This window comes from Rhinopithecus roxellana, chromosome 7 (genome assembly GCF_007565055.1).
Source record: "Rhinopithecus roxellana isolate Shanxi Qingling chromosome 7, ASM756505v1, whole genome shotgun sequence".
Lineage (NCBI taxonomy): Eukaryota > Metazoa > Chordata > Mammalia > Primates > Cercopithecidae > Rhinopithecus > Rhinopithecus roxellana.
The window spans coordinates 26,176,740-26,192,636 of record NC_044555.1 but is presented as its reverse complement, the minus strand read 5'-3'; the positions used below and the strand labels follow the sequence as shown (position 1 = coordinate 26,192,636).

General features: G+C 37.9%; 1 protein-coding gene and 1 pseudogene across 1 annotated transcript; one reads left to right on the top strand and one right to left on the bottom strand.

The window, feature by feature from the left end:
* Positions 1–2,031: 2,031 nt before the first annotated feature.
* On the top strand, positions 2,032–2,389 carry LOC115898701 (cytochrome c oxidase subunit 7C, mitochondrial). The gene has a single exon (XM_030934246.1). It carries the CDS (start codon positions 2,142–2,144, stop codon positions 2,331–2,333), a length of 192 nt encoding a protein of 63 aa, XP_030790106.1. The 5' UTR covers positions 2,032–2,141; the 3' UTR covers positions 2,334–2,389.
* An 8,476-nt stretch (positions 2,390–10,865) lies between these two features.
* Positions 10,866–13,262, bottom strand: LOC104676986 (annotated as a pseudogene).
* Positions 13,263–15,897: the final 2,635 nt, after the last annotated feature.

The window sequence follows — 15,897 nt, the reverse complement described above, 5'->3', positions numbered from 1 at the left end:
TCCTCTTAGATCTATTAATATTGTTTATGATATAAATGAATTTCCTAGTATTAAACCTACCTTGAAATTTTGCTATAAATCCAATTTGCTAACGATGTATTATTTTCTTCACATCTTGTTAGATTCTGTTTACAAGTATCTTATTTAGTTTTCTTGCATTGACTTTTCTTACTGACATTGGTCTATAATTGTTTTAATGCTGTCCTTATCTAGCTTAAGTATGTGTTATACTTGGTACTGAAAGAGATGAACTGGAAAAAACTAAAAGGCAGAAATGAAGTCCACAGGCTCACAGCCCGGGCGGCGCCCTCACAGCCCGGGCGGCGCCCTCAGCCTAGTTAAAGATCGACCCCGGACCTAACCGATTAGGTTAATTAGGTTATCTATAGACTCCGGACATTGTAAGGACAAACGTTGTGAAAGTCTCTGTCCTGCTCTAATTACCGGTGTCTGCCACATATCTTAGTCCTGGGCCCAGTACAAACACAATCCTCTATTTTGTCCCAACTTCCTGAGCCCAACACATCCCCCCCCCCCACACACATCTCAGAAACACCACCTAGAGAGCCCCTGATAAGATCACAACCGTTTGTAGTTTTACTAAATGCACGGGAACAAATGGAAAACTGTTAATTGTATTAACCAATTACCAGTTGTAATGCTGCAACCAAAAGAATTCCTTTGTACCTCTGTAACCTTACATATCCTGTATGCATCGGGCTATAAAAAGCGGCCACATGCATCATTCAGGGCCCTCTTGTATGTTGTAGAACGGAGGGACCAAGTTCGAACTTGCATTAAAGATCCTTGCCGCTTGGCTTTGACTCTGGATTCTGGTGGTCTTCTTCGGGGAACAAAGGGTCTGGGCATAACAGTACATGAAAGGAGTTACAATATATTTCTTCTTTTCCAAGAAGAAGTTTGATGTTTTGGTAGAAGTCTCCTGTGAAACAATTGCACCTGCTGCTTTTTTTGTGAAGTAGTTTCTTAGTAACTTTATTTCTTCTATGAAATTGTTCTGTTTAAACATTTTAACTCTAATGGATTCAATTTTGGCAGTCTGTATTTTATTAAAAGATTATTGATTTTTTCCAGGCTTTCACATTTATTTGCATGGAGGTCTAAAAAATATTGTAATTTTATTTTTTTTTGTTTCAGTAGTCATTTCCCCCTGAATATTTCTTAGTTTGTTAGTGCATTCTCCTACTTCTCCTGAACAAATTATCTAGTGATTTGTGCATTCTCCTACTTCTCCTGAACAAATTATCTAGTGATTTGTCTGTTTTCTTAATCTTTTCAACAAACCAGGAATTTTGTTTATTAGTTTAATTAATTTATTTTAAAGGTCTCCTACCTTATTAATCTTTGCTTTTTTATTGATTAAAGTGTTTAGTTCAATGGATTTCCCTCTGAGCACTGCTTTACATACACCCCATAGATGCTGATATGTAGTGGTTTTTTTTCTTATTATAATTTCTTAACTTCTGTAATTGTAGTTTCCATTTCCCCTTGCACACACTAGACTTGTTTAATGGGATGTTTTAAATTTCCAGGTGGAAGAGTCTTTCTGGGTGTTTTTGTTTTGTTTTTGTGAGTAATATCATGTTTTATTGCGTTATCACCTGTATTGTTTGTAATATTTATATTTTATAAAATTGCAGATTATTTTGGTGATCAATTGATCGATGTTTGTAAATGGATCATGAGCCCATATACTACTCTAATACTCATGCAAATATTCTCTATTAAGAGCAAGTATAGTTTAATATATATTCCTAACATTTACCCTAAGGATTATGTTGTCTATCTCTTTTCTCTCCTTAGTCATTTTTTTCCCCAATTGATCTGTCATGAACTGAGAGTGATGTATTAAAGTCTCCAATTATTAACATATTCTATCTATATTATTGACTCTCATTAGGTTTTACTTTATCAAGGTGGTTGCTGTTTTTGATGCATAGGCATTCATAAGTTATATACCTTGATTGTTAATTGTGGCTTGTAGCATTTAAGATTGACATTTGTTGCCTTTCGGTCCTTGAGCACGGGGGAACAAGGTCGTGAAAACAAGGTCTTGGTGAGGTTCCGCCATTTCATCCATCCTCGGTCTCTGCGCCTTTCGCAGAGCTTCCGGCAGCGCTATGTTGGGCCACAGCATCCGGAGGTTCACAACCTCTGTGGTCCGTAGGAGCCACTATGAGGAGGGCCCTGGGAAGAATTTGCCATTTTCAGTGGAAAACAAGTGGGCGTTACTGGTTAAGATGTGTTTGTACTTTGGATCTGCATTTGCTGCACCCTTCCTTATAGTAAGACACCAACTGCTTAAATCATAAGGATGTTTCAGTTCGTCCATTTAACAGATATGAAGAGCATTTTAAGAGATACAGCCTCTGGCAATGGATCAAACTCTTAACTCATGGCATACTAGATATGTTTGTCAATAAACTTATGACATGAAAAAAAATTGACATTTGTTATGATTAATGTCTTTGGGCTTGAATTCTACTTTGTCTGATATCAGGTAACTATTACTACTTTCATTTTGCTTCAATTTGTCTACTGTTTTCTTGTTCATTACTATATTTTTAGCCTCCTAAAACACTTCTTTCATGTATATTTCTTGCATATATAATTGAATCTTATTTTATAAGTCAAGTTATAGTGCTTTGTATTTTAGAAAGATAAGCCTATTTACATTATTGATATGACTTGTAGATTTAGATACAAATCTGTTATTTTATACTATGACTAACCTGATGTATTTGCTCTGTTTGTCTCTATGAAAGCTGTAGCCTGTGTTTTTAAATATATATGTTTTCATATTTGGAGGGTTTTTCTTTTTATCCTAATGATTAATTTTATATTTATGCCTTTCTTAATGCCTTCGTACTCTGTTTACTCATTTAAACTTTAGCAATTTTGTCTGTTTCTTTTTCTAACCCTTTAATGCCTATATATTGCCTCTAATACAAAGAGCTTTTTCTAGTTTATTCTTTTTCCCATCTTAGTGCATTATTTCCACTTTGCCACAATATATAAGATCTGTACATTAGTTTTATCACTGTTTATGCCTTGGTTTTTCTTTTATATATATATACACACACACGAACACATATTATATAAAATATATATATATACACACACACACAAAATATTGAAATAGTCTCCATAGTATATGAAATATATTCTTTGAACTTTATTGAGATATAATTGACAAATGAAATTGTGCAAATTTAAGGTTTCAATTTGATGATTAGATATATGTATATGTTGTGAGATGATTTCTACACCCAAGCTAGCTACCATTCTATCACCTCACTCAGTTAACATATTTTTGTGTGTGTGGTATGAACATTTAAGGACTACTTTCTTAGCACATTTCAAGGGTACAGTACGATATTGTTAAGTATAGTCACCATGCTCTACATTTGATCTCCAGAATTTATTCATCTTATAACTAAAAGTGTGTGCCTTTTGACCTACATCTCCCAATTTCCCCCATACCCAGCCTCTAGTAATCACTGTTCTACACTGTTTCGCCAAGTTCCATTATTTTAGATTCCAAATATAAGTGAGATCATACCATATTTGTCTTTCCCTGTCCGACATCTCTCACCTAGCATAATGCCCTTGAGACTCATCCATGTTGTCACAAATGGCAGGAGTCCTTCCTGTTTGTGGCTGATTAATATCCCATTATATATATAGCCAAAATGTGGAAACAATCTAAATGTCTGATGACAGGTGAATGGATAAGTAATTGTAACAATTCCTGTCAACAGACACAGGTTGTTTCCTTGTCTTGGCTGTTGTGAATAATGCTGCAATAAATATGGGAGTGCAGATATCCCTTTGAGCTACTGGTTTTGTCCAATAAATATATACCCAGAAGTAGGATTACTGGATAATATGGTAGTTCTATTTTCAATTTTTTAAGGAAGCTCCATACTGTTATTCCTTAATGGTTGTGCCAGTTTATGTTCCAATCAACAATGCACAAGAATTCCATTTTATTCAGATTTTGCCAAAAATAGTTGTATCTTGTCTTTTTAATAAAGACCATCCTGACAGGTGTGAGGCAGTAGCTCATTATGGTTTTGATTTGCATTTTCCTGATGAATAGGATTGTTGAGCACCTTTTCATATACCTGTTGGCCATTTGTATGTCTTCCTTAGAAAATGACTGTTGAGGTAATTTGACCATTTAGAAATCAGATTATTGATTTTTTTTTTTTTTTTTTTTTTTTGCCATTGAGTTGTAGGAGTTACTTATGTTATGAGCATATTTACCCCTTATTAGATATAAGGTTTGAAAATATCCTCTTTTATTCTGTCAGTAGTCTTTTCATTTTTTTGAATGTTTCTCTTGCTGTGCAGAATCTTTTAAAGTTTGATGTATTCTCATTTATTTGTGTTCTTGTTGCTTGTGCTTTTGGTGTCGCATCCAAAAAATTATTGCCAAAATTAATGCCATGAAGGTTTCCCCCATGTTTGATTCCAGTAGTTTCATAGTTTTAAGTCTTATGTTTAAGCCTTTAATCCATTCCAAGTTAATTTTTGTGAGGAGTGTAAAATAGGGATCCTATTTTATTTTTGCATGTGTATATCCAGCTCTCCTTAAACCGTTTATTGAAGAGACTATCCTTTTCTTATTGTGTATTCTTGGAAACTTAAACTTAACTCAGATATTAGTTGATATGGTGAGTCTATTTCTGGGCTTTCAATTTTGTTGCACTGCTGTAGGTATCTGTATTTATGCCTGTGTTACATTGTTCGGATTTCTATAGCTTTGTAAAATAGTTTAAAATCAGTAAGTGTGATGCCTCCACCTTTGCTGTTCTTTCTCAATATGCATTAGTTCTTTGGGATCTTTATAGTTCCATATACATTTTAGGATTGTTTTTTCTATTTCTGTAAAAAATGTCACTCATATTTTGATAGAGATTGCATTTAATCTGCAGGTTGCTTTGGGTAGTATGGACATTTTAACAATATTAATTTTTCTGATCCATGATCGTGGGATATGTTGTGACTGCTTCCATTTCTTTCATTAATGAATGTTTTATGCTTTTCATTATGCAAATTGTTTGCCTTCTTGATTAAATTTATTCCTAGCCTTTTAATATTGATTTTGATGCCTTTTTTTTTTTTGAGATGGAGTCTAGCTTTCACCCAGGCTGGAGTGCAGTGGCGCGATCTCGGCTCACTGCAAGCTCCACCTCCTGGGTTCATGCCATTCTCCTGCCTCAGCCTCCCAAGTAGCTGGGACCACAGGTACCCGCCACCACACCCAGCTAATTTTTTGTATTTTTAGTAGAGATGGGGTTTCACCGTGTTAGGTAGGATGGTCTCGATCTCCTGACTTCATGATCCACCCGCCTCGGCCTCCCAAAGTGCTGGGATTACAGGCGTGAGCCACTGCCCCCGGCCGATTTTGATGCCATTTTAAGTGGGATTGTTTTATTTATTTTTCTGATAGTTTGTTGTTAGTGTATAGGCAATTCTAATTTTTGAATGTTGATTTTGTATCCTGTATCTGTATTAAATTTGTTATTAATTCTAAAAGTTTTTGGTGGAGTCTTTAGTGTTTTCGTATATAAGACCTGACATTTTCAGAGCAATTTTACTTTCCTTTCCTATTTGGCTGTCTTTTTTCTAATTGATACATAATAGTTGTAATATTTTGGAGGTACATGTGATATTTTGATAAATGCAAAAGTGTGTAATGATTAAATCAGGGTGATTGGTATATCCATTGCCTCAAATATTTATCTTTTTTTTACGGTTGAGAATATTCTAATTCTTCTTTTCTAGCTATTTTGGACTATACAATAAATTATTGTTAACTAGAGTCACCCTACTGTACTATTGAATGCTGTATCTTACTTCTTCTATTTAATTGTATTTTGGTACTTATTAACCAACCTTTCTTCACTGCTTCCTCCCCCTATGCTTGCCTGACTCTGGAAGCCATCAATCAACTCTCTACCTCCAAGAGATCCTTTTTTTTTTTTTTTTTTTTAGCTCCTACATATGAATGAGAACATATGCACATATGCTATTTGTCTTTCTGTGCCTAGTTTATTTCACTCAATATAGTGACCTCTTATTCCAAGTTGCTGAAAATAATAATTTTATTATTTTAGAGGGATGAATAATATTTCACTATGTATATGTACCACATTTTCTTTATCCATTCATCCATTGATGAATACATAGGTTGATTCCATACAATGGCTATTGTGAGTAGTACCACAATAAACATGGAAGGACAAATATTTCTTTGATATACTGATTTCCTTTCCTTTGGATAAATACCCAGTACTTGGATTGTTGTATCATATGGTAGTTTTAGTTTTTTGAGAAGTCTGCATATTGTTTTCCATAAAGGCTGCACTACTTTACACTCCTTCCAACAGTGTGTAAGAGTTCCCTTTACTCATCATCCTTGCCAGTATTCCTAATTTTTGTCTTTCCGATAATAGCTTTTTTTTTTTTTTTTTTTTTTGAGACGGAGTTTCACTCTTGTTGCCCAGACTGGAGTGCAATGGTGCGATCTCGGCTCACCACAACCTCCACCTCCCAGGTTCAAGCAATTCTCCTGCCTCAGCCTCTCGAGTAGCTGGGATTACAGGTATACACCACCACGCCCGGCTAATTTGTTGTAGTTTTAGTAGAGACCGGGTTTCTCCATGTTGGTCAGGCTGGTCTCGAAGTCCCGACCTCAGATGATCCGCCCACCTCGGCCTCCCAAAGTGCTGGGATTACAGGCATGAGCCACCACTCCCAGTCTTGATAATAGCTATTCTAATTAAGGTGAGATGATATCTTATGGTTTTGATTTGCATGTTCCTGATGATTATTGATGTTGAGCATTTTTTTCATATACCTGTTGACCATCTGTATGTCTTCTTTCAAGAAATGTCAAAATCCTTTGCCCACTTCTTAATGGGATTATTTGTTTTTGTTTTGTTTTGTTTTGTTTTGTTTGCTGTTGAGTTATTTAGGTTCCTTTTGTACTTTGAATGTTATCCCCTTGTCAGATGAGTAGTTTGCAAATATTTTCTCCCATTCAACAGGTTGTCTGTTCACTCTGTTGATTGTTTACTTTGCTGTACTGAAGTTTTCTTAGTTTAATATAGTCCCATTTGTCTATTTTTATTTTTGTTGCCTGTGCTTTTGAGGTCTTAGTAATAAAATCTTTGCCTAGACAAATATCTGAAGTGTTTCTTCTAGATTTTCTTCTAGTGTTTCTATAGTTTGGGGTCTTTCATTTAAGTCTTTAATCCATTTCGAGTTGATTTTTGTATATGATGAGAGAGAGGAGTTTAGTTTCATTCTTTTGCTGTGGATATTTAGTTTCTTCAGCATCACTTATTGAAGAGAGTGTTATTTACTTGACACCTTTGACAAAAATCAGTTGGCTGTAAATATATGAGTTTATTTCTGGGTTCTCTTGTTTCATTGGTAGATGTGTTTGTTTTTATACCAATACCATGCTGTTTTGGTTAATATAGCCTTGTAATATATTTTAAGTCCAGTAGCATGATGCCTCCAGCTTTGTTCTTTTAATTCGGGATTGCTTTGGCCATTTGAGATCTTTTTTGGTTTCATACAAATTTTAGAATTCTTTTTCTCTATTTCTGTGAAAAAAAATGTCACTGGTATTTTGATAGGGATTGCACTGAATCTATAATTACTTTTTGATTCATGAGCATAGGATATCTTTCCATTTGTATCATGTTTAATTTCTTTTACCAGTGTTTTTTAGTTTGTCTTGTAGAGGTCATTCATCTTCTTGGTTAAATTTATTCCTAGGTATTTTTTTTCATCTATTGCAAGTCGAGTTGTTTTCTTGATTTTTTTTTTTTCAACTAGATTGTTATTGGTGTGTCAAAATGCTACTGACCTATGTAGGTTGATTTTTGTATCTAGAAATGTTACTATACTTATTATCAGATCTAAGAGTTTTTGGTGGAGTCTTTAAATTTGTATAAATATAAGACCATGTAATCTGCAAAGATGGATAATTTGACTTCCTCTTTTCCAATTTGTATGACTTTTCTTTCTTTCTCTTGCCTGATTACTTTGGCTAGGACTTCCAGCACTATGTTGAATAGGAGTGCTGAAAGTGTGCACCCTTATCTAATTCCAATTTTTAGAAAAAAGACTTTCAGCTTTTCCCCATTTGGTATAATGATAGCTGTGGACTTGTCATATATGCCTTTATTATGTTGACGTATGTTTCTTCCATTCCTAGTTTGCTGCATGTTTTTATCATGAAGGGATGTAGAATATTATCAAATGCTTTTTCTGTTTGTTTATATGATCATGTGCTTTTGTCTGTAATTCTATTGATGCAAATATCATGTTTATTGATTTGCATATCTCAAACCAATCTTTCATCCAATGAATGAATCCTACTTGAACATAATGAATTCGCTTTTTGCCATGCTGTTGGATTTGGTTTGCAAGCATTTTGCTAAGGATTTCTATGTTTATATTCATCTGGGGATATTGGCCTGTAGTTTTCTTTTTTTCATTGTGTCTTTGCCAGGTTTCGGTTTCAGGATAATGCTGTCTTCAGAGAATTAGTTAAGGAAGGGTCCTTCCTATTCTATATTTTAGAATAGTTTCAGTAGAATTGGTACCAGCTCTTCTCTGTATGTCTGGTGGAATTTGCCTGTGAGTCCATCTGGTTCAGGGTTTTTTTTGGTTAGTAGGTTTTTTTACTACTGATTCAATTTGAAAACTTGATATTGGTCTGTTCAGCATTTCAAATTCTTCCTGATTCAATCTTGGGAGATTTTGTGTTTTCAGGAATTTATTTATTTCCTCTAGGTTTTCTAGCTTGTGTGCATAGAGGTGTTCATAGTAGTTTCTGAGTATCTTTTATATTTCTGTGGAGCAGGTTGTAATGTTAGCCTTTTCATTTCTGATTGTTTATTTGAATCTTCTCTCTTTTTCCTTTGTTATTCTAACTAATGGTATTTATCCTTTTAAAGAGGAAACTTTTGGTTTTGTTGATCTTTTGTATGAATTTTTGGATCTCAATTTCTTTCAATTCTGCTCTGATTTTAGTTATTTCTTTTCTTCTGCTAGCTTTGGAGTTAGTTTGCTCTTGGTTTTCTAGTTCCTCTAGAAACTAGAGGTTAGTTTATCAAAACTAGAGTTTCAGTTTAACTAACGTTTTGATGTTAGATAATTGATTTGAGATTTTTTTTAGTTTCTCCATAGGTTATTGGGGTACAGGTGGTATTTGGTTACATGTGTAAATTCTTTAGTAGTGCTTTGTGAGATTTTGGTGCACTCATCTCCCAAGTAGTATACAATACACTCTATTTGTAGTCTTTTATCCCTTGCCCCTCTCCCACCCTTTCCCCCAAGTCCCCAAAGTCCATTGTATCATTCTTATGCCTTTGCATCAGATTGATTTTTTTTTTTATGAGATATGTATCTCTTCCTTCATTTTCTGGACTGCTTTAGAAGTTTCTTTGTGTTGATTTTCAACTTTGTCTTAGATCTCATTGAGCTTCTTTGCAATCCATTCTTTGAATTCTTTATCTGTCATTTCTGAGTGTCCGTTTTGGTAGGGATCATTGCTGAATAGCTAGTGAAGTTCTTTGGTTGCATCAATACATTCAGATTTTTCATGGTGCCAGCATTTTTTTTTCTGATAATAAAATATTTACTAAGGTATACTTTAGAGAATATAGTAAATATAAAATTCAGGATCACAATATGAAGCAATTTCAAATCCTCTCAAAGGTCAACACAGCCCTCAAAACTCTGTAGATGTAAAACCACTGTGGAGACACTAAAAGCAATTCGACTAGTACATAAGTGGATTTTCATGAACATTTACAACTAGAGCATATGAATACCTTTCAAGTGCAAAACCACACCACATTACATTAATGCAGCATGAATGCATTCATTATTATTCTCATTAGTCATTAGTAGTCAACTTGCATAAAACATCAGATAAAAGCACAATGGAGTTCACAAAGTGGCCTAAAAAAATTAACCTGTCCTTGCAAAACACACATTGTAATGGAAGAAGAGACGTTAAAAAAAGTATATGCACACTATAGAAGCTGTGCTCATTCCAAGGATCTCAAGTATCATTTACTTTTCTGTAAAATAAAATTACAAGAACCAGGCACAATTAATATTTGGGATGCAGTGTGTTGCTAAAATTTCATTTAACTTGTTATTCAATGATTTTTTAAATCCTCATGAATCTTTTCTGTCCTGAGGTAGCTGCAAAATAAATCATAACTTGGATATCATCTAGAGCTGGAGCTTTGACTTTTTATTCATTAAAACTAGTTGTTGAGGCTGGGCATGGTGGCTCATGCCTGTAATCCCAGCACTTTGGGAGGCCAAGGCGGGCGGATCGTGAGGTCAGGAGATTGAGATCATCCTGGCTAACACGGTAAGATCCCGTCTCTACTAAAAATACAAAAAAAAATTAGCCGGCCGTGGTGGCGGGCACCTGTAGTCCCAGCTATTCAGGAGGCTGAGGCAGGAGAATGGCGTGAACCCCGGAGGTGGAGCTTGCAGTGAGCTGAGATCACGCCACTGCACTCCAGCCTGGGTGACAGAGCAAGACTCCGTCTCAAAAATAAATAAATAAATAAAATTAAAAAAAAAAAACAAAAAACTAGTTGTTACAGTAACTACCTTTAGATATTTAAAAGACAGTTGAGAAATGGGCCTCTTACTACACACACAAGATGATGGCTATGTGGGAAAGAGAAATAGCTGCTTCAGAACATGGGAGATACTGTCCACCATTCCATTTTAGATTCTTTATTGTCCAAAAACCCACCATGAACAACACAGTGAAAGCAGACAGATCATCATCCTTTGCTATAGCCAGGGAAGAAAAGGTCTAGTAGAGTCTGCAGAATCTCATGGGGAATTATGATGTAATTCTGGCCAAGATCATTCCAGTAAGCAGGGCAGGAGAAAACCTGTGCCTTAAAGGAGAGCTGTAGGCAATCTTTACAGACGTTGTGGAAGCACTCCGTTGTCACAGGCTGGTAAACTAGCTTCTGGCAGCAAACACACATAAAAGAATGTTCCAATTTTTTCAGAAAATGTGGTCCTTCTACAAGATATGCAAGCATTTCATCCCACAGCTTCTGGTTTTGACAGTCTTCTCTGATGAGATGTTGCTGTTGAGGAGTTAGTTGAAAAGTCTCGATTGCTTCTGCTGAATCTGATGCTTTGTATACTTTGGAGGCACTTAGACATCTGAAATCAGCCTTTTTGTGGTTCCACTGGCCTGCTTCTTTGACTCTCCTTTAGTCTTCTTCCTTTCTTTATCTGAAGGGTAACCTGCTGGATACTGTAAATGTAGACATAATCTCCTTAACCATTCTATTCCTTCAGAGGTACAAGGAGCAGGTTCAACATCATCTCTTCTTAAAAGATAGTGCCAAATCAAGAATCCATGGCTTGATGAAATCTCTGGCCAGTATTTCACTACCTTATAAATGCCATCATATCTGTTGCCTTCTTCGGGAGTATATTTGATGATCTTCCTCCCTTTAAAACTGCATATCACTCTGATTGGCTTGCCAGTTCTCAAATTCTAAGACTCTGCTCCAATTCTATCACCCAATGGAGCATCACAGTTTAGGGCCAATGCCCTGTTCGTGTTTGTTAATGTTTGATCATCTGAAGGTGTGCCAATTCTTTTATTACCAGCAAGCTTTTTACTACCACTTCCAGCGTACAAGAACTCATCACCTCAGTCAACTTTATCTGCAAATCCACCAGCCAAGACAAGAGAATAAGCCCCATCATTACTTCGACCATGAAGTCCACCAACATGGGGTCTGTGAACACCTACTTTACTCACTTGAACTCTAAATCTCCAAGTTGATCCAACAGGAATAGGTCCATAATGATTAGAAGAGACAATAGTACATTCTCTCATATGACCAACACAAGTCAGTCTCTTACACCAATCTCTCTGGCTTTCAGTACTAGTGGATGGCATCTTTGCTTTCTTTTCGTGCATCTTGAGTCTTTCACCAGCCTTTACAACTTAACTGGAATCAGTTACAGGAAGAACAATACCAGTATTCCTCTTCTGGGACCTTATCCAAAGGTGTATTCAAGCAGTAAATATGATAAGCCACATTACATTCATCACATAGAAACTGTATGTTGGGTTCATGTTTCCCACCACATACAAGAAAGAAGCAAGAATGGCATTTCTTATCTGGGTCTCCAGCACATAGGTCACATTCAGGGTTATTTCTCCTTAAAAACTTTACATCTGCGAACAAAAGAGGATGGGCTCCAGGTTTCTCAATCTTGAAGATTTCATCTACAGATACTATCTTGCACTCATTTAATGTTCCTTCAGAACCCTCCCCTCCCCACCTAGGAAAATTTTCACACGAAGTTCTTTTTTGGTCCTAGAGATTGCCTTCAATGTGGTAATTTCTGCATCAAACCAGAATCCTCTTTGTCTAGGACTTCCTATGTTATAATTAACCATTACCACATCACCAATATTTAGTTCCTTTCATTTCAAAATGGTTCTAGCTTGTGGTCTAAGGTCCTTGATATTCATTTCTAGAGTACCACTTTCTGGGTATTCATCATACTGGATATGGCAAATAATGTCTTCATCAGCAGCGACAGAGTCTGAATTAGATGTAGAGAGTACATTGTCCAATTTATTTATGTTTTCTTTGATTTATGATTTATATTTCCATTAGTCCTTTTACAAGAACTGCCATTCTTCAGTGGAGTTTTGCCACGTGACTGTCCATCAGAAGCTCTAGTAATGCTATGTATGTGTGCTTCAAACCAAGCACCAAGGCCGACAGCTCTGGCATCCACCAATTCATTTACCTTATGTAGTTCGAAGCTAGGATCAATAAGATGGACATGAGCTGTTGTAGATGGCTGACTGGAAGGTCCCACCCTTGGAGCTTTCTTGGCTTTAGGTGGACTATCAGAACAGGGTTTAACCTCAATCTGCGTAGATGTTCCAGGAAGATGATTAGGGTCTGGATAACTAGCAGCTGAATTATATCATTCAGTCCAACATCCTAGTCAAATAAGGTATATCCATTTTCAAACTGCTTACTCTGGTAGAAGAGGTGCTGGCACTCAGGCCGCACGTTGAACAGTGCCTACATCTGCTCGCACTGCTCCTCAATCATCGCTTTGTGAGACATGTTCTCAAAGGTACACGTCTTGGAGCCGTCGATGATGCGAACCTGGATCCACATCTTGGCACTGGGAGAGGAGCTGGTCCCATTTGTCTCCCCCTGTGCTCAAGGCGCCGCACCCCGCCCCGTCCACGCTGCTTAGCCTGTGGCTTCGGCCCTCCGCGGCAGGCGGTTGAGCGCACACACTGGACCCACCCGGAATGACGCGGGACCCAACAGGAGGTGGCAACACTCAGTCCGGGTGCCAGGCCACCGAGCTGAGAGATAACCGGAACCACTCTCTGTTGCCTTAGGCAACGGGCTGATTCATGGAGTGCTCAGTGGTCTAAGTTCTCTGCTCAGCCCCAGGGGGATGGGGACCAATATAGGTGGGGCTTGACTGGGCAGGTCTGCCCAAAGGTCCCCCAAGGGAAGGCAGAAGCACCAGTACTGAGGGAGAATCTAGTGGGTGGCCACCAAGCACTCAGAGCTGTGCCTGGGTGTGGAGCTGGGAAACCTCAGACCCAAGTTCTCTGGATGAGGATGGGTGCTGACCTAAATTCTTAATCCAGAAGTGTGGGTACTTCAGATTCCTGGATATCTGCCTGGAGGTGGAGCAGAGAGGGCCTCCCTACACCTGGATCTCTGCACAGAAAGGGTGGGGCAACTCAGGCTACCAATATGGACAAGAAGATGCCTTGAATGCCTGGAGATATACCTTGGCCTGGAGCAGAGGGGGGCGTCCCTGCACCAGGATCTCTGCACAGAAAGTGTGGGGTGGGTCAGGATGCTGATCCAGGTGAGCAGGCGCTCTGAATGCCTAGAGATCTACCTGTGTGTGGAATGGAGAGAGTCCTACTTCACCATGATTTATGCCCAGGAAGAATAGGGTAGCTCAGGCTGCTGAACCAGATGCCTGGAGATCTGCCTGGTCGTGAATTGGAGAGAGCTCCCCATACCATGATCTCTGCACAGGAAGCTTGGAGCAATTCAGGCTGCTAGTCCAGGTGAGCAGGTGCTCCAAATGCCTGGAGATCTGCCTGTGTGTGGACTTAGAGGATTCTACTGTACCACAATCTATGCACAAGAAGAGTGTGGCAGCTGAAGCTGCTGATCCAGACAAGGAGATTCTCCAAATACCTGGAGACCTGCCTGTGTATGGAGCTTAGAGGGCCCTACTGCACCACAATCTATGTCTATGTCAATGAAGGGTGGGACAACTCAGGCTGCTGATCCAGGCAAGTCAGTGCTCCAAATACCTGGATTTCTTCCTGAGGGTGGGGTAGAGAGGGCCTTGTTGTACCATAATCTCAGAGGAGTAGGCTGGGGCACCCAGCAGTAGCACATGCAGACCAGTTCCAGGTTGCCAGCCTGGGCCTAGCTGCAAGACTTATTGCCCAGGGGAAACCACAGCTGTAGCAGCTCTTCTCCTCCCCTAAGGCTGCCACAGGGGAGAGCACCCTTCCAGTGCCTACTGCTGAGGCACTTTCCTCAGTTCTGGCTTTGGAGGCCTGTACCACACTCCAGAGCAGGTGTTCCAATCTCTGGCCTGAGACTAAAAGGCCTGCATGACCATGCAGCTGCATCACCAAAGAATGGATTACTTTGTATGTATCCAGATTAAAAATGGCATCCTTTTCTTAGTACAGGGTCTAAGAAAATGTCGGCAGCTTTTCCTGGTGTCTTTCTCTCACAACATCTCCAAGCCTGTCTCCAAGTTAGCGCCAGGGCTTGGGAGAAACAGTATGCTCAGTAGGCCTGGGTTGCTCAGGTCCCCACTGGAAAGGTGAGTCACAGAGAGCAGCTCTCTTCCTCTTTCACATACTCGGGTTTCACTCACTTTTATCAGCTGGGCACCATCATGGAGGCTGTTTGTCCATGTTCTCCTCTCTTGGGTCTTGCGTGTCCTTCACAGTTCTGGTAGATTCCTATTTTCCTTCTTGAATTAAAGCTCATGGAGTTTATCTTCATGCACTATTTTACTATTTCCAAGTGGCTAAAGCATGCTAAAAGCCTCTAATCTGCTTTGGAAAAACATCTGTGATTTCTTTTAAAGGCCCCTTGATTCCTCTAAACCATGGTTTCCTTGTCAGCATGATGGAGTCAATATCATTAGCTCTGCCTACCTCTTTTTGGTGACCAAATAATGTAAGGAACATACAAGTCCCAGTTTGAGGTATTCTTAGAACAGTAAAGTTCTGGTTAGCCCTTCTGAATGTGTGTCATTTGTGTTCATTTTTTCAAAAAGCCAACTTTTAGTTTCATTTTTTTGTTTTATTTTAGTATCAATTTAATTTATTTCTGCTCTGATCTTTATCATGTCTTCTACTAATTTTGAGTTTAGTTTATCCTTGCTTTTCTAGTTCTTTAGGTGCGTTGTTAGATTTTTTATTTGAAATCTCTTCACTCTTTTGATGTAGGCATTTATTTCTCTAAACTTCCCTTTTAGTACTACTGCTTTTGCTGTATTCTATAGATTTTGCTATGTTGTGTTTCCGTTTTCATTTGTTTCAAGAGAATGTTAACTTTGATGTTTCTTTGTTTATTTACCTGCTGGATGAATTGTCCATTACTGAGATTGGGCTATTGGTGTCTCCTATTATTATTTTTTTGTATTTCTCCCTTTAAATTTATTGTTTGTCTTATATAATTGGGTGCTCCAGTGATAGGTGTATATATATTTACAATTGATATATCCTCTTGTTGAATTGATTTG

What these genes read in the sequence shown, in the direction of transcription:
- LOC115898701 (XM_030934246.1), top strand. Translation starts at nt 2,142, where the DNA reads ATGTTGGGCCACAGCATCCGGAGGTTCACAACCTCTGTGGTCCGTAGG.